This window comes from Scaptodrosophila lebanonensis, unplaced genomic scaffold, assembly GCF_003285725.1.
Source record: "Scaptodrosophila lebanonensis strain 11010-0011.00,11010-0021.00 unplaced genomic scaffold, SlebRS2 tig00000085-arrow-pilon, whole genome shotgun sequence".
NCBI classification, from domain to species: Eukaryota; Metazoa; Arthropoda; class Insecta; order Diptera; family Drosophilidae; genus Scaptodrosophila; species Scaptodrosophila lebanonensis.
In genome coordinates, this window is record NW_022060564.1 from 2,646,145 (window position 1) to 2,672,486 (window position 26,342).

The window sequence follows — 26,342 nt, forward strand, 5'->3', positions numbered from 1 at the left end:
GTGGTGGCACGTAGCGCCCTATAGCTGGTTATCTAAAAAGCTTTAAAAAGGCTTTAATAATAGATCGAAAAAATGATCTTGCGTTTTGTCTAAGCTCCTGATAGAGAGTGTCTGCGCACTTCAAGGGCAAACTGCCAAGATCTCTGACCATGAACTTATGTTTGTTTCGCTCCGATATTTTAAGAAAAGAAGAAATTCTTTAAGGAGGGGTTCTGGTCATGTATGTGGCTTGTATTTTCAGCTTAGTCTGTGGAGTAGGTTTGGAAAAGAAAGCCAGACATCCTTGTTTTTGGTACAATTTTAGTTTTATTAAGTTATTATAATAATTTAGGCCTGACTGAAAAATGTGAAACTATTCTATAGCTTTTAATAATTTAATGGCATTTTGTAAACGTCTCATATATGTATTCAACAATAATATTACAATCTAGATTCTATCTATTTGAAAAACCCGACAGAACTCTATTCAACCACATCGATTTCGATATTATCATCGTCATCCGCCTGTTCGCTGAGCTCCACACTTGAACAGCTATCTGAACTGTAGCTCAGGACCTCTCGCGTCGTAGAGGTTCCTTCAATAGTTTTTGAAGATACGGGACAGTTGCCAGTTCCGGGGGGTGGTATTGAAGGCGGCTTCTCTTGGCCGCTTTTGAGATTTTCACGCGTGTGTCGCCATTTCATGCGACGATTCTGAAACCAAACTTTGACCTGAAGGAAAAGTAATGTTGATTGCAAGGACTTTGCTGAAACTTGATCTACGCGTGTAACCCACCTGGGCATCTGTTAGGTTGAGGCGTGCGGCGAGCTTACGGCGATCTGGCTTGGTTATATATTTCTGTTGCTGGAATTGGATTTCGAGGCCTTTGCGTTGCAGGTTCGTGAAGACGGCTCGGGACCAGGAGCGCTTTCTTTTCCCATTGTTGTGAACGTGTCCACCCATATTGCTGCCATGGCTGCTGTTGTTGTTGTTGTGTCCGCCATTTTGTGCGCCTGCGTTAGTGGCTGCCGCACCTGTTGGTGCCCCCGTTGTTGTCGTTGCATGAGTTGTGGTTGGAATGTCCAGTAGCTGTTGGGTCTTGGCCAGAAAATGCTGCTGTTGTGATAGTTGCAATGATTTGAGGCTATTTAGTGGCGCCAAGAGCGATGTTGCTGAGGCGCTGTGCAGCAGTGTGGCTGACTTATGTTGCTGATGATGATGTTGCTGTTGAAACTGATGATGTTGCTGATGGAAGCGGACTAAAGCGTTTGTTGCCAATGTGGGAAATGGTGGGACTGTTAACGAGAAACAAACAAATAAACGAGCTTATTAAGTAATTTCCAAAATTTTGAACAGTTTTATAAATATTTTAAACAATTTTGTAGCAACAATTAACTTTCCAATTAAATTTTCTATGCATAAGCTTAAAACAAAACCTCAGGCATGATTAAAAATTGCGTCACGAAATAAATTTTTTGTCACCTTTTCTTTTAAAGATCATGCATAAATTCGTGAAAGAACCCTTTTATAAGTATGTGAATGAAATAAATTGACTAATTTATTTTTTATTTTATTCATTTGTTTTAGCATTTAAATTTAATATTTTTATTTTAGAAAATCAATCTAAATAAAGGGCACAGGACAATTCGCCTTATTAAGTATTTATTTTATTTTAGAAAATCTATTTAAATAGGACGACTTGTCTTGCATTAATAACTTTTCTTAAAATACAAAATAATATGTTTCTTTTTAGGGTCAAATTTTCTTTATTTATTATTGTCTATCACATTTATTTACCGATTTGAGAAAACACTTAATTGATTAAAGTTTAATCAAATCAATTAGCACACCATTGCTTTAGAGGGGAAATAATTAATTAAGTAGCATAACGATGCAATATCTCAAGAAAACGCATTAATTAATACAGACAAAATATGAATCCGGGGAAAATAATTAGTATTTAAAATGTAGGGAGGTGGAGAATGGCATTGGCTTTCCCAAAAAATTTCATATAAAATATAATTCATAAATAAGTTTATGCTAACAATAAGTTTGAAATTTTATGTTTCCTCTACATTTCGCAACTCCTAAGATCCTCACATATTAATGCATTGTACAATCGATATCCGGGGGAAACCATATATTCCTCAAATTATGCCACTTACGCACTTTCCCGTTTCCGCAACAACACAAGTTTCCTTGACACAACTGTGCTATTTGTGTACTCAGAAACACAAAAAATTAATGAAAATATTAAAAAACCATTTCAAATTTGAGTAAATTATGCAGGCACTGAAAAAAGCGAGTTTCGTGATTATCCAAGAATGAAAAAACACACGTTAAAAATATTTAAATGAGTTTGTTTATAATAAAATTTTCACTTAATTGGAATAATCAACGTTCAGGTAAACAAATTGTTAACACCGGCCGGGCGCAAAAAAATTATTTGGGGCTAATTGAGCACGACATGGGGGCCAGAGCATCTGAATTTAAAAAGTATCGGATAAATGTTTTTTAAATACTGTTCCTCTTCCATTTGTATGGGCAAGCGCTTAAACTAGTTTATGGATTTTTATTGCTTTTTATAGAGCGTTAAACTCGCCTTCAAATTTGTTTGCGCACTCGGCCGGGCGCTCGCGGCATGTGGCTAAATATTTTCATTACGTTTTTGGCCACCATTTTATTTACTCAAGATACATTCTAGAGATGTGAACATAGGAACATTAAAGTACATAATGTATATACTACTTGGGAGACTCACGAAAAACACTCTACTCTACTTGCTCTAAATAGTTTTGCATGTGTTTCACTATAATTTTATTTGTTATTTTTTTAATGCAGGGATATACACGTATGTAGAAATTGGGCTTATTTAAATTATCAGATTTATTCGAGTTTTCCTAAATTTAATAAATGAGATCTCTTCTATTTGTGAAGCAGACTTGCATGATTTGTAGTCGCTTCGAAATTTATATTTCAAAGAGAATAGAAATCATTTCTCATTTGCATTTTCGAACATATTTATTTACCATAGACAAGGTGTTTACAATAATATGTCTGGTTTGAGTCTGTTTTGTAAATTATCAGTTTATGTTTATTTTATTTTAAATATATTTTACATATATATTTTAAATATTGTTCAATCCGTTTATGTAAGATCTAAATAAATATTAAAGATGAAAGAAGCATTGAATTCTAAGTATACTTACATATATTTAATTGAAACTTTGAATTCGCATCATGTCTAAATATTTTTATATTTTAACTTAGCCTTTACTCCATTTCCAAGCCATAAATATAATAATGTGTATGTAATTTTAAAATGATGTTTTTTACACTCACGCACACACATTACGATTCACGCACATCTCTAGCATTGTACAATGTACTTACAACGGAAACGCACAAATGCACTTGTAGATACAAATTGTATCTGTTGCGTGCATTTGCATCTCAATGGCACGCCTTCGGCGTTTTATTGGCGGCATTTGGTTTGTGTCAACTGCCGCCGGCTTGTTATAATGAGTTTTCATTCATTTTCAACACCTCGAGCATTTTTATTTTTTATTTTTTTGGAGCGCAGTGCGTTCGCACCGCATGCACCTTAATTGCCTTGTTTGGGATACTTTTGTAAACATGCATTCAAATAAGCCTGAAGTGCATACAAATGCATATTTATTTATATACATATATGTGAGAGGGTGTATGTGTGTGTGTGTGCATTGATTTAAGGCGCCTGCGAATGCCTGCGAAGCTCGCCCGCTGTTCGAGTAGGAAGTTCTGTACAAATGCACATAAATATCTTAATGAGTTGTGATAATTTGGCCAATTTAAATCATTTGCTTACTTGGCTTGCATCTGTCTGCCGTTGTAATAAATTAATGCTTTCGCTTAAATTATATCGATTTATTTGCTTTGCCCCAAATATGTATTTACGATCTGTTGAATATTTGCGATTACGACGACTACGTGGAATAAACAGCTTCACTTCATTGAAACTTTTTCGGTTTTGAGTGAGCTTATGGACTTTTGTTGTTATTATTATTATTATTTTCTACTATTTTTAAGCTATAAGAATGAACAAATTTTGCTGCTTACATGCTCATTAAATTAAAATCAAATTAATATGTTATTATCTAAAATATGCAAGCAGATATGAGCTATAAGCTAAAAAAAGAAATGCAAATTAGATTATTTGATACCTATTCAAAATTAGTTGCAACTTAGCTGGCTTATCTAAAATTATGCATCTCTCTTCGATCGAAATAATATAATATTAAGCAGCATTAAACATTACAGACGATAATGATAACGACATTAAATAATTTGGAAAATTATGAAAAATCTTGCAGAACTTCTAAACTGCTTAAATTTATTTTATAGGCGCCTTAGAAGCAAATAATAATATGAAAATCTTTATTAGCCATATCGATCAGTCTTAAGAAGGAGTTTAGTATTCAGTGTTCCTAAGAGATATCCCCACCTGAGTTAATATGTTTGTTTAGTAATTCTGTTGTTCCATCTTATCTTATCAATGCGTTCGTTCATCTATCATATAGCGCTTTCTTGTTTCATATCTCATTTCCATTTTTCATTGATCGGGAGGATAGTAGTCCAACAAATGGATTAACATGTAAATTGTAAATTAATTAGACGACCGGCGCCAAATTATTGGTCTGACCATAAATAAGAAACAGAGAACAACAAGCGAACGATCGATGGCCAAAGCAAAAGGGAAAAACAATTAAACAAACTACTCAACACCAACAAATAGCAACAACAATAATAACAACAACAACACACACGCACACACACATACACACACATTCACAGTTGGCCTGCATAAGTACTTGGCGATCGAACCAATCCGAGTCCAATGAATGCGTTTTTCTCTGCACGCCGCACATTTTATGATGTGCTATGCGATCCGATCAATCCATCACATATAAATGCGGCTGCGAAAGCTTCATGTATAGTATATGTGTGTGTGTGTGCTTATGTATGTGTGTGTGGTACGCAATTGGAAAATAACTTCAACACCGCAGGTGCTTGCCTGCCACCACAGTGGGTGGCTATGTAAATAGTTGGCCCGGCTTCTTGGCCCCGGCGAGCCTAAAAATACCAGCAACGATTAAGTGGCCGAAGGTGAGGCATTCTCTCCATACATACAAACATATATACATACATACTCGTTCATAAATACCTGTAGACATACTATACTTAAATATATAGCTACAGATGATAAAAATGAGCGTGAAAACTAAGAACTATACAGAAAATGTATCTCAACTATAGAGCAGAGAAAAACACAATTAAAAAACTTCAGAAAAGACACAATTCATGCACTTTTCAACAGTCGAACAACAACTAAGAACTATACAGAAAATGTATCTCAACTATAGAGCAGAAAAAAACACAATTAAAAAACTTCAGAAAAGACACAATTCATGCATTTTGCAACAGTCGAACAACATTCGCTAAAATAATATTTATTTATTTGAATTTTATTTATTTATTGAATAATGAAGACATTTTATTTTGTTTGTCTCTTATTTGACGCGATTTAAATCGGTCTAAATTGAGTTAATATTTACATCAATCCTAAGAAACAAGTAATGTTTAATTTTTATAGAACCAACTCATACCTTTCACAATAAGTCACAAAAAAAAAAGAAATTATAGATCAAATTGAATGTAGCATTATTATAATTGAAGTAGAGTCCACCAGGAAAAATCACTCACAAGAAAACAAATTATAGATCAAATTGAATGTAGGATTATTACATTAGAAGTAGCGCCCGAGTTTGCAAAGAAAACGACTTATCCATTGAAAATAGGCGGCAATCCATGTAGTGACGAAGGCACTGGAAAAATAGCTACTACCCTATTATACAACCAAATTTAAATCTCTAATCAATGCTTAAGCCAAATAATGGGAGACCTGGTCCATTATTGGCTCAACAGAAGCTTTTTAATTCCTATAAAGAATTTTATACTTGTCGTAAAGATGCTCTTCCTCGCCAAGAGGTTTTTAAAAAATTAAATAGGAGAGGTTTTTTCTGTTTAAGAGTCATGGAGCGTCTAAAAAGTTGCTTTAAAGCTTGTAAAGCTAAAAATTATAAACTATATATCTTGATAATTGTAGAAATGTGTTTTGAATGCCAGATAAAAAATAGGAAAAACATCAAAAATATATATTTTAGATAAAAAGAAAAGTTATTAATTAACTTTATTAATAATTAATTAAATTTATAGGAATTAATTAACTGTTTTCGGAAGAATGCGGCAATATTTGTAAGTTAATTAACAAAAAGCCTTAGGTACGTTAAAAAACAACTTTTCTAGAATCAGAATAACTCTGTCTCTTCTTGAAAGTCTCCTGGAAGTTAATGAAGATTTCAAAATTAAATGTGAAATATGTTGCAAATGGATAAAAATTGTACTATAACAAGAAGTTCTTCGCAACGGTGTACAGTAAAAAAAAAAAAATTACGACTTAAAAACATCAGATGTTTTGCGTTAGAAGGCAGGTAGAAAGCTTTATGGTTGCTGGTTTCGTTTATTTTTCAATTCTAAAGCGAGATCAGTCTTCTTCCAGCTACGTTTGATGTCTCAACGGAAAATAATAATAATGATAATATTTATATACTATATAATATTCTAATAAGTGCTCTTTTTGACGTTGCAATCTTACGAATATGATACTTTGGATATACTTTATTTCGGGAGTTGCCCATCTCTAATACCCACATACTCGTAGTTAGCAGGTGATGCGTCAGTGCAGCAGCAGCACGTCAGTCAGTTAGTCAGTCAGTCAGTCATTCATTCAATCAATCGCAGCAATACGAGAACTGTGCGTGTCATTAAGTTAAACGGCAGCGGCAGACACCGCTCAGCTGAGTCACAGTAGTTGGCCCCAAACGGCAACGGCAATGCCAACGGCGCCTCATCTATCAGTGGAGCAGAAGGTGGCAGCAGCAGCAGCAGCAGCTCCTTTGGGCCAAAAGCGCCCAAACGGAACAATTCATTATGCTTAGATGAATGGCTGGATATCAGTATGTGCTCGCCCCTGAATGACGGGCCATTGCTCAAGCAAATAAACAAATTTGCTCAATCGGTTTTATTCTTCTCAATTGCCGGGGCACGTTTAGTTTAGGATTGTTGTTAATCTTATTGGCCCGCTGGATTGTTCATAAATTTTTGGCTCGTTTCACTGTTTGTTCCATGGCTCTGCTAATTATTTTGAATTTAATTTATTTAATGCATCTCAGGATTGATGAAACAGTTTCAGAAAAAAAGGAGAAGAAGAGAAACGCCTCTTTCTGGCGTTGATTGAGGAAATGTCGAATTTTACAGTCCGCCTCTTCACATTGTTTTCCTTTCAATTAATTTCTGGCATTTTCCTAAAGTTCGCACATCAGTGTGTTGCTCTTAATTGGCGCATTTATGGCCGATCTGTTTGAAAAGCGTTTAATTTTAATAATAATTTTCATAAATGCTACATTTAATTGGGCGGGAAAATTTATTTTGATGTGCCGCTAATTTGTGATATATACCATTAAAATTGAACTCAAAGAAAATAAATGTGTTTACGTTTTCGTAAATATTGTTGAACCTATTTTCGTGTGGTGGGTGGAAACTCTCGCACTCTGCAATTATCCATTTGAAAAGGTAGTTCTTTAATGAAATGAGTCAGAGCACTATGCACAGGTCTCTAAAAATTGTAGCACTATTTTCTCCTTTCAAATAAAAAACAGTTGACAAAAAAATTCAAATAAAAGCACTTTAGAAATACTTCGTTTTAATCTAGATACAAAATGTGTTATTGTAATAAGCTTTTAAGTAATTTTATTTAAGAGTTTTTATAATTTATTCACTCGCTTTAATTCACTTTTGTTGTACCATTTATATCATGTAGGACCTCTCGATAGCTACAACGATTATTATATTAGCAAAACAGGAAATTTTGAAGAGAATTCCAAATTAATTCGGAGTAATTCAGAGTTCAAAGTTTTCTTCTACTCGTATAAGCTTCCTATTTCATTTTAAATATTTGATTAGGTCTACAATAGATGACAGAATTATATCTTTAGCCTCACTTAATATTTTTATTTATTAATAAACCTTGTCCTACAAGGTTACAATTATCAGATTACTTTTAAATTATTACGCTAGTCATTACATATTTATTTTCATATTAAATGTTAAAACTTTCTTCTCATTTTAAATATTAAATATTAATTAAAATTTATGATGATCCGATTTGGCAAACAACAACTTTGATATTTTACACCATCATCTCTTAATAATACAATTTTTTTACAGCTTTATAGTAATAGCTGAAAATTCATTTAAGAAGCAATCACCAAAATAATGGAAATACTCTGCATCTTTTCAAATTGTTTATCTATAGATTCACTTTAATGTTAAAAACCACTAACGAAAATAATAATATTACTGATTCTATTTTAAAAATGGTTAAAATGGTTTCAAATGGTTAATCATTTTTAAAATCATGAATTTAGAAAGTAGAACAAATGAGAAACATTATGAAAGAAGTAAGAAGTTTTCTTTATTTCAGTGGTTGGATTAAACGATTTAAAATTTATCAACATTTAACATTTTTTGTCAAATTATATTAATACTTATCTCATCTATTTTGACAGCCTCTATTCGTTTTGATAAATTCATGAAGCTTTTGAAATTGTTATATTGGCTATATTTCAAAAAATTAAAAGTCTGTTTTAAGTTGAAAAACTAACTTTTTGTGGGTAACCAAGACTGCCATTAAAGTCATTCAACATTGTTTATATCCAGCACACATTAGAATATTAGAATATGCCTTCAACAACAACAATTAAAAATCGATAAGATAATTTGAAATAATTGCATTTGTAATAACATTTCAGCATTGCTATGCCGCGTCATAACAATATGTATCTCTCTATGGTAGGTATTGTGAAACCTCACACTTTTTTCCTACCCCATTCCCAATTTCCAATCATCAAATCATTTGCGCCCTTTGGCCATTTAACACCCTCTTGATAAGATTGTATATTAAACAGAGGCGAACAGAAAAGATTTTGGTAACCACAACATTGGGGCACAATGAAAACAACAAAATGCAAACAACAAATCGTTCCAATCGTTCAATATACACAATATATGTATATTTCTCACTATTTTTCATATAAACAAGATCAAAGTGCACCACAGGCTGTAGGCTGGCAGTCTATGAGTCTATGAGTCCCCCGATATACAAAGCAGCAGGAAGTAGCGTAAATACAGAGCACGGGCATAGTTATTTGTCGATCTGAACAAACGAATTGTTCTTGTCAAGAGCAGACGGCACAGTTGGCCACGATCTTGCACAATATGGCCACAGATCAACTAATAATTCCAATAAAAACATGAAATTTATGGGCCCACGTTTCCATTTTGATTGCAAGAATTCGCGGGCATTTCTATTGAAAGTGTTTCAAGTATTTTTCCCCGAATGTACATTACATTTGCTTCTTCCTTTCGTTTTTGAAGTGCATTGCATTGCAGTTTATAATGAGCCAAAAGTCAAATGTTTAATTGGCAGATCAGGTTGTTAAAACGTAGGCTGACTAAGAAGCATTTAAATGATAATGTTTAAATAATAGACAACCTGGTAAAATGATAAATTTAAATAAATAATAAAGGTTGTTTCCTATAGAAAACAGATCTGATATTCATATATTTTGAAAAAAATTCTATCAAAGTCAAGGTTGTCTAATATTTTATTTAAACTCTACATAACGGCCTTTTTAATCCTTATTAATTTATTAAACATTTTAAATGCAGGATTTTTTATCTAATTACTGTCAATTTTCCTACAGCCAACATCCAAGTGATTTTGAAAGTACAACTAAACTTTGTAGAATCCGCAATTTCTGAGAGTTATTCTGGACATTGGATATCCTAACTGATTAAACAGAAAAGGAAAAAATTGTAAAATTGAGCATTTCTTTCTTCTCGAATTAATTCATTATAAATAATTTTATGGTCACTTACTCGTATTGTTAATAGCACGACAAATATCGAAATTGTTTGTTATTATTATTTCAAATTCTATCAACATTTTGAATGCGGACGATCAACCCGGCCTTGGCTCTCTCTCACTCTTGCTAAGAGAAATTAGAAATTTAGATGTTATGGCTTGACTTTAACTATGCTATGATCAATTTTTATGACCTATATTAATGGGCGGAACAAAAAAAGAATTTAATGTAGCTTATACTTGCAGAAGTATTTTGTTCGATTAGATATCCGTTGTCACATTTTAAAATGTTATTATTTTCATGGTTGTTGCCAGAATATCATTTAGGTGAAGAAGATTTTTGTTTGGGTTTGTTAAAAAAAATGAAATGTCTTATTTAATTATTTTTAATAAATGTATTTCTTTACGTTTAAAAACGATTCACAGAAATGTTTTGAACTCGAAACTTATAAAGCGAGAGGTTATTCATGCTCTTAACGTTAGGTTCTAAGTTTTTCGTTAAACTTATATCAAAGAATCGACTGAGATTGGGTTAATTTGATTTGTTTTATATTTTAGAAATAAGATAGCTCATAATATTCATCTTACCATATAAAGGTAATGTCTTTGTTTGCTGCTAACGTTAGGTTATATATTTTTCGTCAAACTTATATTGAAGAATCGAATGAAGTGGGGTTAATTTGTTTCATACAAGTATTTTAGAAATCGAAATACATCGGCGAATATCAATTTTAAGTTCGTTTTTTCTCACAACGGAAATAAAACTATTCTGCAAGTACTTTACTAAAAATTTAAGCTTATAACACCATCTAAATATTGAATATTTTAAATGCATATTTTGAAACCAAAAGACATTTCTGGTGAGTGAGAAAACTTGTTTTCAATGAAAGAAAAATGTTTAATGTTTGCAGATTTCATTCTTTTCCTATATCTTGTAATATTTAAATTATTCAGATCAAGGATTATGGTACATTTTTTATGATGAATCCAAAAGAACAATTTTAGTTTTACAATTGCTTGCATTGAAGTTGAGGCTGCATTGACTATATCCTAGATTTGCAATGCATCAGCGGCTTACCGTGATCTTGGGAGTGACCCAAAGCGCGTATGGGCGTTGGTCTGAGCACAGACTTATAATCCGCATAAAAGTTGGGATACATCTTATCCAATCCCCCGTATGCGTAGCTCTGAGGCGAAACTGGAATTGGCCCTTGTGTATGTTGCGTATCCGCATCCGTTTTACCCCCAAAACAATTGGGAAATGAGCAGCAGGCATAGATATTATTGTCACAGCATTGTCGGGCTTGATCCCCTTGGTCCTTTTCCACGCTCAATAGGCGATCCACACTGAAGCTTAGCTTCATTTTTGTGCCGGGGGATGTGGCGACGGCAGTTCCGGCAGCAGCCGATGGGGCATAGCCGGCTGTGCTATTCAATTTGGTGGCACTTTTTGGTGATCGCGGATCACCTACATTGGTTTCACTATCTGTACAAATAGGTGACGGTTCTGGGACTCGAGGTTCGAGTTTCATTTCACAATTGCCAAACGCATGCGTGCTAAGATTTTCGGGCACACTTTGTTCCATATTGGCACTTTCCACACTTTGTAGTAACATTGCTTAAATAGCTAAACAAATTTTTAATTTGCAATGAACAATATTATTATGAATTTATCATTTATCAGCGATCTCGTGTCGCTACAAAACACCGTCGCATTTGCAAACCATCCAGTTAAAGATACGAACGCATGTGAGAACGCGCAACCTACGTTTCGGACCCGTTTGGTAAGACAACCACACAGAACTGAATGGACTCGCCGAGGCAAACAGGCGATCGATTGCTGTTCGCGCATATGAAATCGTATTGTGGTGTTAAAGAAAATCTCAGTGATTGTGTTGGGCTGACACAGTGGACTAAATACGAAGACTTGGGGAATAAAAAGCAAATATATACGAAAAGTATGTATTAAATATATATTAAAGAAGTGCTTAATACCATTTTATTTGGCTACAAAAGTAATGTTATGCTATGATGAAGAATGCTTGATTTAATTTAAATGATTTATATAATCCAAAAAAACGGCTCTAAAAGTCAAGAATCGACAATTTCTTGATCTTTAAATGATTTAATTAATGTTGATCCTTACACATAATACTATATTATTAAATATGACATTGATTTTATAATAACACCAGAAGATGTCGTATTTAATGATTATCTGACAATCAGTAAGAAGTTGGCGAATTTCAATCCTACTTACAATCAATATTTACATATTTCTGTTAACAAATCATAATATAGGAAATGTATAATTTTCAGAAATATTTGTATTAATTTTAACTGCATAATTAAAGATACTACTAGTACACTATATATAGACCTTCATTTACTAAAATGTCAGTTAATAAGCTAATTTGGTTGGAACATTTTTATTATTAACGCTTTGCTCGATAGATTTCAAATGTTGCCCCACTGTCTGTCGTATAAACGAAAAACTTGCTTCACGATTTCTTGTTGTTGTTTACACACAAACAGCCGCTGTGTCATTAGCTCAGCCAGAGATCGCTGGTACATTGATCGTTGCTGAGATTTGTTTACCAAGTTCTCCATATGTTGCCGTACTCCGTCTGTACACACACACATGCACAGACACACTTCCACTATATCGGGGCACAGTTACAAAGCGCCTACACCTTGCACATAGACACGCACACACACACACACACACACACACACACACACACACACACACACAGCTGTACTCGCATGTTCCCACGTAGCGGCCAACGGTGCATGGCAGCGTCAGGCCAATGCGAAAGATCGTTGTGGGCGGAGCTACCAGACATATCACTGTTGTTCCATCTCTTTTCGGCACATGGAAAAAGTTGCAGGGCACTGTTATGTTGAATTATTATCGTGGCGTAATTGTGTGTGAGAATAGTTTTATGGGGATCGAAGTGGGATCACAGCGACGAATTAGTTGACTGATATCAACCGGAAGATAATAAAGGAGCAAGTTTTATTTTAGTTAAAAGGTGGACCACGCTCTAATACAGATTTCTTTTCGTTCTGCAGCTCAGCAGATGATTTATAAAGCATTGCCTTTTAATAGAGACTTTCGACATGCGCTTTGTCTTAGCGCCACAAACAATTTAACCAGTTTGAGGATCTGAAAATATTATGCTTATATATTTTGAATATACTTTGAAACAAGAAACAAATTTCGAAAAATTGTGAGACCAATAAAATACTAATTGCAGATTTCCTTTCCAGATATCCTTCCGAATGGCGTCATTATAGTGCGGAGAAAATAAACATTTTAATTCTGATACCAAGCACGAACTGTGGCAATGATTAGGTAAGTTCAAATCAATTTGTTTCAAGTACAAAATCCTGATTTTATGTAAGGTGTTTTAAGTTTCATGATTCTTAATAATCTATCGACTTCGCTTTGTACTTAGGGAAAATCGCATTAAAACTGAACTGGTTCAAAGGTTTTATTTTGTAATTTATAAACAATTTATTCTCATACACTTTCTGTCTGCAGGTATACATCAGCCCCTTATTTTGTATAAGTTCCTTGTTTTTTTATTACAAAAATCAAATGATAATATACTCATCCATTGCTTGGAGTTCAGTTCTTTAATCATTATTGGTTTATAATTACTTTTAATATAAGAAAAGAGCCGCAAATATTAAGAAGGCGAGGCATTTGTCTGTTTTTATGAACACATTGATTTAGATTTGAAGCCACTACTAACCTGGTATATGGGTTCTACGAGAGAAATAACTGTCTTAAGCGTATATTAAAGAACACATTTCGATGAAATTGTATTGATTAATACATTTTTAATAATTGATTATTAATAGTCTTTTCTTATGAACACTTTTTTTTGTTTTTGTTTATTGGTTTCCAACATTTATACGGGGCTCCGAAAGGGCGGTAAAATATACAATAATTATAATATTAATATACTTACACTCCCTTGAATAAGAGATCTGTAAAACTTAACATTTAACGGCCAAGTAAAAGTGTATAACTTAAGTTAAAGTTAATACTTCAAGCTACTTTTAAAGTGACTTTAAATTTTAAATCAAGAGGAACGCAAGAGGAACGCTCGTTCGATAGGAATTGGTGTGCTATTAAGTTATTACTCAGAAATGTCAAAGTAAACAAACCACCAGACGATAAATGAAAAGAAAACGTGAAAAAGTGAAAATTGTTCGCGAAAATCGTGTTATTAATAGAAGTTCTGTGGTAAGTAGCATTACGTAGCATACTTTGCGGCGCCTAACACCGCCTCCTCACAGCACGCCCGAATAAATGATATGCAAATGCAATCACGACACAGGAAGCCAACCAAAAAAGTAAAATATAAAAAAAAAAACGGAAAACAAACAATGTAAACAGACACGAATACTGTGGCTCTTGGTCTAAACCGCAAATGCGACGTATGGCATGTCTATTTGGGTTAGACATTAACTTCGACATTGCAGTACGTGTCCTCCACTCGAATGGAGTCGACGTCGTCTACGTCTTCGGCGTGTTGTTCGCGCTCGAAGCTATTGAACAGCCCAAGTCTTGATGATGTCCTCAGTGAGCCATCGCAGGATGATGAGCAGCAGGACTTCTGCTTCAGATATCCCAGCTACATGTTTCCCGAGATCCAATACGATAAGGACGATGTTCCCTTATCCTTTAAGGCCACACCCGATACGCTCTTCAATTTGTGCGCTGCCGTTGTGGATGCACAGGCCCGCACTGAGGTCTTCAAGTGGAGCATCAATGATGTGGCCGATTGGTTGCGGAACTTCGGATATCCAGAGTATGAGGTAAGGGTCAAATAGAGTGGTCAATTAAATAATGTTTTAAAACATATATATACTCCCTGTTTCTATGGGAAGTATACTAGAGATGCAATTTCCATATACTCGCAAATAGGTCTGGATAGAATTGTTATAAACCAGCCAGTTCTTGTTATTAAACTTTTATTAAGCACATACTTAGATTTGTTATAAAGATAAAGAAACGTCCTTATGTAATAAGGGGGTTAATTTATACAGTTATAGTGATAATTTGATTAAATGATGCTGAACGAATAAAATCAATTGAATAATCAATTAGATAGATGGGGCCGATTAGAAAGCCTGCTATAATATCCTTAAATAAATACAATTTTGAAAAGAATTTCAATAATAATTCTGCCTACTACATACATATATATTTTATTTATATCTTTCGAAAAGTAGTATAACCTCTTCATTGTAAATTTTTTTCAAAAACTATTAAAGCCACATTTTAATTGAAATCGCAACAATTTAGCCGATATTTTAACTTCCGACGAATTAATTATTTCCATTTCCAATCACTAAAAAGGCACTTTAATTACTTACTTCGAGAAACCTATTTGCTGATAAATACATATTAGGAACTAAGTAAAATATATATGATACGTATACTATACGTTGTATTTTGAAATATTTCTACTGATTTAACTTTTAGAATTTATTTTTATATTTTTTAATATTGAATTTATATACTTAGTAACAAAACTTGAATGTAATTAACTTTGAAATATTCTATTAGGCAATACAAATAAAGGCAAGAAATTAATAATATGCATCTATTTATATTGTAAGACTCTATTCGAAACTCTGAACATATTCATAAATTTAAATTTAAAAGTCTATAATTTCTATAAAAAAAACTATCAATGATTATCTCAATCTGAACACTTTGTTAAGCAAACCTTTCGCGAAAACTACATCGATGGCCATAAGCTGCTTAATTTGGACGCCATCTCATTAGTTGCGCTCAATATTCGAGACTTCGAGCATATACGACATCTGGGAAGAGGCATACGGGCGCTATATCGCAAGGAGCTCCAGACGGCCACTGAAACGAAGCAACAGAGTGAGGTTTACAAGTCTTTTCGCTCCCGCACCGGTCGCTCGTATGAAGGATTACGTGAGACAGAGTTGTTGGGTCGCATGCATATGTTACAATCGGTATTTCGAGATGTGAATCATTGGGACCTCATGGAACTACATTTGGCACGTACGCCTGTTAGACGCTATCGAGAGGTGCTGGCTGGCTCTAGGCGCTACAATCTGTACGGACCATCGACAGCCCGTAGGGAACCCATCATAGTGGACGATGTTGACACATCGACCTGGTACACCTTTGAAGACTGCTATTGAGCGGTATTTAATGAACATAATTTGCTTATTGATCATCACTTATCGCATCACACACTGTGACAAAATATTTGTCCTCTGCAACATTATATTTTAGAAATGTTTGTTATTAATAAGTTGTTCAAACATAATAAAAATAGTAGCGCAATTTGTTTTTTATTATTAAATGTTGGCACAGAGCTGAAATAAAATAACATAAAGATATTTTAAAATTGTTTCTATTTATATTAAGTATAACATTCCTAATAGAGGTATTTTACGTTTAACAAGCATTTAGTTAAGCATTAAATAATAATTAGAAATTGTTTTCAGCTAGGACTGAGAAAGCATTTTAAAAGACAGACGAAATATTCTTAAATAAACATTAACTATTATAATGAAACCAACATTCTTAAACAAACTTTTAAATGTCAAAATATTGAAAGTAAAAAACATAAAAACTTTTGAATAAATATTGCTTATTTTATTCCTAAAACGTAGACATTTATGACATTTCGAATGTCAATACCAATAATGTTATTTCTTACGATTCAAATATAAATACATGTTTAATGGAAATTAAATTATATCTCCAGCGATCTTCCGTATCGGTTCTATTTATCCCAGTGTTTCTCATGCCTGTTGTTGCTGTTGTTATTATTGTTATTGCTGTTACCAAGACCGTTCACGTGTTCAAATTTATTGATTGTTGTGGTTAACAGACACGGCGTTTTGGGGCGCGGGCGCTGATTTTCTTTCTTTTTTATTTTATTTCATTCGTCTGTGGCAGCGACAACAACATGAGCAGCAACAGCAACAGCAACAACCACAGCAACAACACTAACTGCGACGGTCTTATGTATGTAAGATGTCCTGCTGTGTTGCATGGGAGACGTACGTGTGGTCGTTTTATGTTATATTTTTCGACATGCTATATATATGTGTGTATGTGTGTGGCGTCGCTTAGCCCAGCCAGCCAGCCAGCCAGCCAGCCAGATCAGGCAGTCGAGCTGGTCCTATGCAACCTTAGACGATGGTGCCCATGCAAATCCCAAATCGGAAAGCCCAGGGCCCAAGAGCTGCAGCACAGCAAGCTTTTATTAACTTATGCGCATTCATATTACCTTAATAACTCGTTCCGTTAACACTTTATTATGTTCAAAGCTCATAAATCGTTCCATCACCCGTAAAGCAAACTGAGCTCCAAAGCTGAGAGAGACAGAGAGCAGCAGAGAGGAGGAGAAAGGGAGAGTTTGTGAGCATGGACTGCAGACTGCAGCATCTGCAAGTCAGGCAGACAACGTTGGCGATTATGATTTATCGCATTTTAATCAATTTAAAATGTTTAAAAACGATACAAATCGGAAGAAATTATGAATGTGTTGCTGTCTTTAGGCTCCACAGTAGGCATGCCAATACAACAACAACAACCACAACAACAACAGCAGCAGCAACAACAACACTGGCGACGACCACGATGAACGCGAACGGCAGCAGCAGCAGCTTAAGTCGCAGCTTCAGGCCTATGCGTTAGCCAACGCGTACCCTCGTTTGTATTTCACTCCAAACAGCAACAGCGACTCAAGTTACTTGCAACACTCTAAGGCCTTGTTGGAAATTTAACCCTAGAATACCCTAGAATGCACACTGCTTTTTGGTATGTGAGGAAAAGTCTTCAACAAATTATGGAAAGTTTCTATAAATTACATAGAAACTATTTAGCTTTTTCTATTATTATTAATCTTTATTACATTCTACTTTTTTTCTGAATTGCACAAAAATAGTTTAAGCTATTAATGCTTTCAAATTAAATAAACATTGGAGGAACAAGCAGACCCAACTTTCCTATCAAACTTAAAGCAATACATTTAAAAATGTTTCCTCAAAGCCAGGGAATGCAAATAATGATTATTTTTTTATTTTTAAACGAAAAAATCCTTGACTTATAGTAACTTTTAAAAAGCGGGATCTGTACAGAGATCTTTTTGTAAAGATTTTCTATCCATTTTCACCATGATTTTCATTTTTTAATTTGTATTCATTCACTAAAAATTGAATAATTATTTTTGAGTGTTACTTTAAAAATTAACCAATAATTGTTATTTTTGAAGGACAAACTTTATATATACCCTTAATCAGTGAGTGAAGGCGAACATTTTTCATTAATTTATTACTTTAATTTAACAAACTTTGTTTTCCGCGAAATTGTCAACAATCGTGATAACGTTTAAAAAAAATTGTATTACAATAACATTTTATTTTCTTGGGTTAAGAGCTGCAGCATTTGATGACGGGAGCGCATTTCTCATGGGGGTCTGCAGATCGCGTGCTGTGCACAGTCTGGGCGAGGCAAGATCCAATGCTCAGTTAATGTTCCGCCTTCGCCGGGACCCGAAGACGAGTCCGTCGACGACGACGACAAGCGCAACGACGATTATGATGATTAAAATTGATAAGCGAAATATTTTTATCATTTCTCAAATTAACATAAACCATATGCGATTATCACACAATAAGCGCAGCGTTTGTTGTTGTTGTTGTTGCTGCCTTCTCCTTCTGCGTTCTCCTCTCCACTCTCTTTTTGTTTGGATTTTATGCGCTTTTATGGGCACACTGCCAGCGCACGGCAGCCATAAGTTATGGCGTTGCCGCTAAATTATGGCACACACTGGCAAGGCGTGCAATAAAGCACGCAAAAAAGTAAAAACGCAAGGACTAAGCCATCGAAAAGTGTCAATGGGTTGCGCACTTCGACTGTGAGCAGCCGACAAATTTATGAGGATTTACAGTGGTCATGTCAGGCGGTCAAATGCGATGTGCGAAAGGCGGCTTCGCTTTGGCGTCTTTTTATTTTTTATTTGTAGCGCATTAAGGAGTTTACCAAATTTGTTGGGAAAAGTATTTCAGCGTAAAAACGACACCTTTCTTTGATAGTTATCAATATATACATTCATTTAAATATCAATCAGTTAGAATTTTGATTCCAATCAAATTTTTTAATGGAAAGCCAATTTTATGCTTTTTAACTGCTGAAACAATTCGTTTTTATTTACAAAACTTGCTCTCCTTTTATTTAGAACAATCTTTTAATCGTTTGTATTGTTTTCAATTCCAGACTAAAGATTATTTTGTTTAAATTACTCTTCGTCTATATGCCATCCCGATGTCAGGTATGTGTACTATGTGTATAGCATTTCATTTCATTTTCATTTTAAATATAAATACATTTTTAAATGACAACCAAAATTCCCTTTCAAGTTATCAGCAAGTTAATTAAAACATTAACAATTGTTGAGAATAATTAATTATTTTAATTTGACAAAAACTGACACTAATTTATTCATCTCCTAAAATGTACTCGTACAGTTTCTTAATATTAGAATGGTCTGAAACGCCGTGATTGCTTGAGGAGCTCGATTTTGCGTTTATCCTCCTCATACTTCTGGCGCAGCTCCACAATGTTTTGCATTTTGCTTTCGCGTATTTGAAATGTGTAGAAATTCTTAAGTTCCTTAGTTTTCTTATCTTTAGCGAGTTTGTTTTCGAGTCTGCCAATTACAGACTCCTTTTGTTCAAAGCCAGCATTGCGTCCTTCCTTGCCCACCGTAACCCAGCCATCGGCGTCTGCGTGCCCGTTTTTGGCAGTTCGCAGCTCTTTAAGTTGGCGCCTATCGTAGCCCTTCATATAGGCATCGATGAGCTCTTGTGTCTTCACATTGTCTAGGATAAAACTATTATATTCACTGTGCCACAGTTCCATGCCGCTTTCTATGAGACAATTGCCGCTGCTATTGAACAAATCAATGCTGTTAAAAGCCAGCGCTTTAGCCAGGACGCTACTCTTCCGAAACACCACATAGGCTACCTTGAACTTGAAGGGCGCTTTTGTGTTAGTAAAGGGCGCTTTGCTCTGCTCCAGCCACTGCTCTGTTTCATCTTTTCCCGGCTTTGCGGCAAATGTAACGCTCTCAACCCCGCCGGCGCCCTTGAAGAAGGTCTTCAGACTGTCTTCGGTGACATAAGGCGGTATATTGAGCAGAAAAAGCGTGCGTCCCTTAGGTTTATTGGGGTCCATTAAACGTATGAAATGTTCACGCATGTAAATGCTGTGGCAGTCTTTGGCGTCGGGCGTTAAACGTAACGGCACCACTGAAAATTAAAGTTCGCGTTTTAATTCATTTGCCAAATACTTAAGTTAGCACATACCTTTGTATCCCTCTATTTCAACCATGCTAATTTTATTGTTAAATTGCTTAAAACGAATTAAAACACGTTTTTGTTTGAAATATGTGCGCACATGCAACTTTGTTATTGTGGTACGAACAGCTGTTTACTGCAGCGCAGCCAACTTCATCCTCTAGTGATGAGCAAGTACTGCCTAGCTGTTATTTTATCACTAAGTTACTCAGATCATAGCAGTTATAAGAAATTCAAAATAACAGGAAATCGTTGTTGAATTTATTTTTTAAAAAATAAGCGGAATAAATAAACTCTACTAAGTGATAAGAAATTATACTTTTTATTGTTTGTTTGAGACTTTAAAACATTCATCTACAAAGTTAATGAAGCGCTGAATTGTTTCAAAAAAAGCTCATCAAAAAATCAAAACGCAATTAATTTCAATTCAAATTTCAGCTTGATATTAATTTTTTGGCTTTTTGAAGATAGAACATAAACAATTTTGGTGGGATAGGCATTTTGAGAAACGTATTAATAAGAAAATTGCTTAATAAAATGTTAAGCTTTTGTAAAATATTTATTATTTAACCATTAATGTTGCAATACATACATTCAACAACAGAGTTAACCACAAGACACGTTTCTAAGCCGAATTTATTTCGACTTGACTCCCTGTATAAATAAGTGGATAAAACCATTAGCTCATTTGCGCTCTTCGAAATTCAACCAAATGCCGCCATCTAGACGAGCCAAAAAGAATAGCCGATCGAGGAGGTTATCCTTGCGCGTCTTTGCATTGGCAGTAATGTTGAAATGGGTTATCACCTCGACTACGGCGGCCTTGATTTGGGCCATGGCAAAACGCATACCTTAAAAATAAAATGTATATTTTTCATAAAATATACTCGTATATATATTTATATAACTTTTCTTGTGCACTTACCTATGCACACGCGGGGACCATCTCCGAAAGCCATGAATACGCCACGCTCACGATATATTTTGACTGCATCTGTCTCCATAAAGCGCTCAGGTTCGAATGCCGCGGGATTGCTGAAGTGTTCCTCATCATGCATGTAGCAATAGTGCGGAACAATGATTGTGGTGCCCTTTTCTATCACAAAATTGGGACCGTTCTTGTTTGGTATCTCTAAGGGCTCTGTGCAGAGCTTATTGGACATATGGCCGGGCGGAAAATGGCGAATGGTTTCTGTAAAATACAATATTTCAGCATAATTTTGGGATAGAAGGAAATAAGTAGTGCGTGGTACAGAAGTAAACTTGATAAAGCTAGCTAACAAATTGTATAGCGACCGTTCGCAGAACTGCTTTTAAAAGGAATCGAATAAAGCCAAAAAAGCGTTGCTAAAAATTTGGCAACATTAGCTGCAACACTCTTTGAAAACGAAGGGTTCATACAGACAAACAAACAAACAGATGGACAATAAGTACCTTGAATACACGCATCCAAATAGGGAAGTTCATGTAGCTTGTCAAAATTGATCACATCCTGACCGCTTTCCAAATGCGCTGTCACCTCCTCCCGCAGCTTTTGCTGCACACGCTCATCTCTGCCCAGGAAGAGGAGCAAATGGGCAAGAATACCGGCCGTTGTTTCAAATCCATCCAGCAGGAAGGTCATTGTGTGGGCCGTGAGTTGACGGGTGTTCAGTTGCCGCTTGTTGGCCAACTGTATGATGTAGTCAAGAAAGTCAACGCGTTGGAAATGTTTGCCTCCTTCCTCCTGCTGCTTGCGGCGCGTGTCAATTGCATTCTGCATTAGATCGACGAAAAAGTGCTCCACCGACTTTGGGATAAAGCGCAGCCTTTTAATGTAAAGCAATGCTGGAAAGAGGCTGAGCAGTACGAAGTAGACTATAAATTGCCAGCTTTGGTCGAATAAATTCTTCACGTTCGCCATGATGGGTGTGGGTGTGTCACTGAAGCTTTGGGCGCTCAGACCCAGCACACAATCCGTGACCATTTCCGAGGTGAAGCGTAGACTTATCTGCATTAAAGACTTAGTTGGCAACAGAAAAGTTCGAGTGTAATTTGCTTGATTTACTTACATCCTTTGCCTCCACGCCGTTCGATCCTTCAATGCGGGTTTGCTTTTTTATGAAGTCGCTTAGTTGTTTGCACACCTTGTTCGTCACAGGATAGACGGTTTTGATCTGCGGGCAAAAGACCAATTCTTTGCTAATGCTAATTAACTAATTCTAACTAATCAGGGTGTTGGACTTACGCGTCCCATTGTCAGGCCGGGCGTGACATCAGCTCGTCGCTCCTTCCACACCTCACCAACTAACGAAAACGGATTGTTGGCAAAAATGAAATCCGACTCTTCATCGACCTGCAGATGCCAAAAAAAAGCATTCATTTTTTGTTTAACCTAATAACTTGCCTTCAAAGCAAAAACTTACAACCAATGGTGAAATACGTGAACAATTTATTTATATTTAATCTATCAATAAATCGTCATAGAAATGATTGGTGAAGAAAAATTGGTGCAAAAATTAACTTTGAAACCAGCGTTCTGAAAAATATAAATCCAATAATGTCCTTGTATTCAAATAAGGCTAGGCAACGAATATAAGAAGCACATTTTACAAGGTGTGGTGTAATTATACGTTGAGAATATCAAAATCAATTATTCTTAATTGCACCTTAGTGCGTTTTCGTAACCAAACATTATTGCAATTAGCATATTCTGGTGATGCAAATAAATCAAAGCGTAGTTTGCGAATCATTGTTGCTTACCTCTAAATGCTTGTAAATAAACTAACTAATTTAAACAAAATAGCTAATTGGTGGCGCTTTATAACTATAAAAAGTTTTTCTTGTAAAATATGAATACTTTTAATAAAATTGTTTTTTAAATGTTATTTTTAATTAATTTTACTTTTTATTAAACTGACGTTTTGAACGAACTGATGAGAAAATTTGATCAAATAACCAATGATTATTTCAAAATACGATGCAATACATAATTTCCATTTACTTACAACAAAAACAAAAAATAGTTCTTTACATTTTCATTTCAAATAAGGCATAACTATTTTGATAACTTTATATCTTTATTTTTTCATTTAATTAGCATTTAATGCCTTCTATAGAAAAACTAAGAGCTATCTGTCCACACAAGAACCCCCTTAAGCTTGCATAAATACTTGTATAGGTACACGATATATATATCCAAACAATTGATATGATGTCATAGGTGTGATCAATTTTCAGAGAGCTAACAACCCATATAAGTAGTACTTACCATTTTTGATATTTCGTTGTCGTGGAAATGCTTGAAATCGGTTACAAACACCCGGCGGGCCAGCTGAGGACTAAGAATCAGCAACTGTGGCGCACGACCGCCAAAGATACCGACAGCATCGTAGTCTTGCTTATAATCGCTGTCAACAAGTAAACAATCAATTAATTGGCAATTGGGCCACGCCCCTTGTCCCCAAATCCATTCATACACACCGATAGATATCTTGAATATCGTATATAGCATGTCGTTTCATAGTATACAAGTTCGGATAGTTGCCCGTGAAGGCCTTGGGCTTTGGTCCAGGAACTCCACGCTTTTGCCAATGGTTGAAGCCCCAGGTCATATAGATATATACCAGAGCTGCGAGCAGCAGCACCAGCCCGATCGTTAAAAATAACATAATGGCTATAATTCTAAACTAGCGCGCTTTTTAGTCCACCTCCAGCGTCGATGCTGGTCTATTAAATACTGGAATTGCGTCGTCGTTGAATGTGCTTGGAGTACAAATTCATAATCTCTTCATTAATTCAATACAAAATATTGAGAGGCGTTTGCACAGAGAGGGAAATGGTGAGAGAGGGAAATTGTGGAGAGAACACAGTAAGCAACTGAGAATTTAGATTGAGAGAATCAAGTGCAGGTCAAGCGATTGTTTTAACTAACAATAAAAACGATTTCAAAACGATATCGCTTGTTTCCACAGTTTTACCAAACACATAAGCATATGGTGAGTGTTTATAAATGTATTTATTTGCCTTATCACTATCGTAGATAACGAGCGCGCTTGTTTTACTTTAAAGATGCTTATTATTATTTTACGGCTTTCAATTGAACCATAAATTCACTAAATTCATTTCATTTATTATCATAATGGGGCGCTTGGCGATATTGTAACTAAGCAGACATTATTGATTGATTATAATACTACATACCCTAGAGCAAAAACTTTATTCCTCTGCTTCCAACTACCCATGCCTTTTATTGAAAAAACTTTAAAAATGAGGCAGCATCGTCAGGTATTATAGTTTGGTTCCCACATCTTTATAAACAAAAAAGTATTTAATTCGTAAGCAGCTATATGATATATCTCGACATACATATTATTAGTGCGTCAGTCTAAAAACTCTAAAACAGACATAATGATTGCAACACACTGACGACGGGGATCCACCTCGTCCTGCTGACTCTGCATCCACATATATAGTATGTATGTATGTGTATCCCTAATTCTTCCTTATGGATGTTACAAACCTATCCATCACTACAATACACTCTGACACACTCTTTCTGTGTAGGGTATAACTGGAATATTGTTTATCAAATAAACTGTCGCGTTAGGTTACCAAACATTTGCGACTTTGATTACTCTCGAGACTTAAGACCCAATTAATGCCCAGCATTGTATGCACGGCTAACAACATAATATATACAGTGTATATGTGTAAGTATGTGTGTGTGTGTGTGTGTGTATCTGGCCTATGAAACCAAAAACAATGCCAATCTAATTGCAAACTGAAATGCTCAGAAGTTGTTATCACAGGTCAGGGCAGTGGCACCTTTAAACAATTTATAATTTATAAGCTGCTGCGGACTGCGATGGTGAAATAAACAAACTAACAATTCGTTCAAGTCTACGTTAATAAGAATATGTTAGATGGACGTTACAGTCTACAAGCTAATGGGTGAAATCAATGAAAATGGAAATTAGTCCAGAAAAAAAATAAGATCAAGTAAAAGTAATTATAATTACTTATTGACTATGAAAATATTCATCTGTACTACGCAACTTTTTTATCAGTGTAGTTAAATCAACGATGTATTCATTCGAATTTTTCGTATTATGATATATGTATATAATGTATATATGTATGTAATTAAACCCCAAAAATAAAATATGGCAGGATTAGTTGTGCTCCAGAAAGTCCAACAATACAAATACTTTATTAGCTAGTAGCTACGTTTAAAATAGATTATTCAAATCTGTATAGGAGGCTCTAAATATAAGATCAGTTGTAGATAAGTTGTATTGCCAGTACATTTTCATGTGCAGATAATATTTTTAGGATTTTAAAGTATTTTCAAGATTCTGTGCTAATTTTATCTCCAAAAAAAAAGGATGTATTTAAGTCTCTTATTCACAGAGACTGGCTTGACTACGTTTTTAAAAATATTAGCATTCAAATATTAGTTGAATATATTAATAAAAAAATGTAAAGTAACAAAAGGAATCTAACAAGTTGAATGACTTCAATAACTTAGAACAGACAATAACCTTGAAGTGCTGAAAATTAAATTCCATTTCGTTGGCTTTATAGAGAGCTCTTTCTAGTGATTTCAAATTGCTAATATTTTAACTACTTATTAATAGAATGTACTGCTTTTTAAATAATTTATATCGCCATTTAAGAAGTAGAGCAACAGCAAATTAAATTTGTTTAAAATTCTTTAAAAAATATTAATAATATTTTAATCAAATAGTAAAAATTAAACAACAAACCAACGAACAAGCAAACGATCTTGATAATGGCTCTTAAATCATGATCATTGGTGGATTATTTAATATTTAATATAATGGAGCATTTGGTAAAAGAGAATTTAATTAATAAAGGATTTAAAGAACCGCTTTAAGTGATGTCCTTTGGCTTTGTAAATAAAAAGAGATAGAATAAATATCGCTAAAAATCAATTTGAAGTCAACCAGAGCGAACTTAAAA

General features: G+C 34.7%; 4 protein-coding genes across 4 annotated transcripts; 1 reads left to right on the top strand and 3 right to left on the bottom strand.

Moving 5' to 3' along the window:
* Positions 1-462: 462 nt before the first annotated feature.
* On the bottom strand, positions 463-11,620 carry LOC115626570 (homeobox protein H2.0). The gene is made up of 3 exons (XM_030521949.1): positions 11,083-11,620; positions 776-1,275; positions 463-711 (listed from the first exon to the last, which is right to left on the bottom strand). The coding sequence occupies exons 1-3, from the start codon at positions 11,618-11,620 to the stop codon at positions 463-465; spliced, it is 1,287 nt and encodes a 428-aa protein (XP_030377809.1).
* Positions 11,621-14,519: 2,899 nt separating this feature from the next.
* Positions 14,520-16,205, top strand: LOC115626575. Its single transcript, XM_030521954.1, has 2 exons — positions 14,520-14,837; positions 15,750-16,205. The coding sequence occupies exons 1-2, from the start codon at positions 14,520-14,522 to the stop codon at positions 16,203-16,205; spliced, it is 774 nt and encodes a 257-aa protein (XP_030377814.1).
* A 3,264-nt stretch (positions 16,206-19,469) lies between these two features.
* On the bottom strand, positions 19,470-20,502 carry LOC115626433 (ribosomal RNA-processing protein 7 homolog A). The gene is made up of 2 exons (XM_030521808.1): positions 20,388-20,502; positions 19,470-20,330 (listed from the first exon to the last, which is right to left on the bottom strand). The coding sequence occupies exons 1-2, from the start codon at positions 20,410-20,412 to the stop codon at positions 19,558-19,560; spliced, it is 798 nt and encodes a 265-aa protein (XP_030377668.1). The 5' UTR covers positions 20,413-20,502; the 3' UTR covers positions 19,470-19,557.
* Positions 20,503-20,903: 401 nt separating this feature from the next.
* Positions 20,904-24,044, bottom strand: LOC115626301 (probable cytochrome P450 28a5). The gene is made up of 7 exons (XM_030521629.1): positions 23,841-24,044; positions 23,629-23,767; positions 22,606-22,713; positions 22,430-22,534; positions 21,813-22,368; positions 21,304-21,570; positions 20,904-21,229 (listed from the first exon to the last, which is right to left on the bottom strand). The coding sequence occupies exons 1-7, from the start codon at positions 24,026-24,028 to the stop codon at positions 21,063-21,065; spliced, it is 1,530 nt and encodes a 509-aa protein (XP_030377489.1). The 5' UTR covers positions 24,029-24,044; the 3' UTR covers positions 20,904-21,062.
* Positions 24,045-26,342: the final 2,298 nt, after the last annotated feature.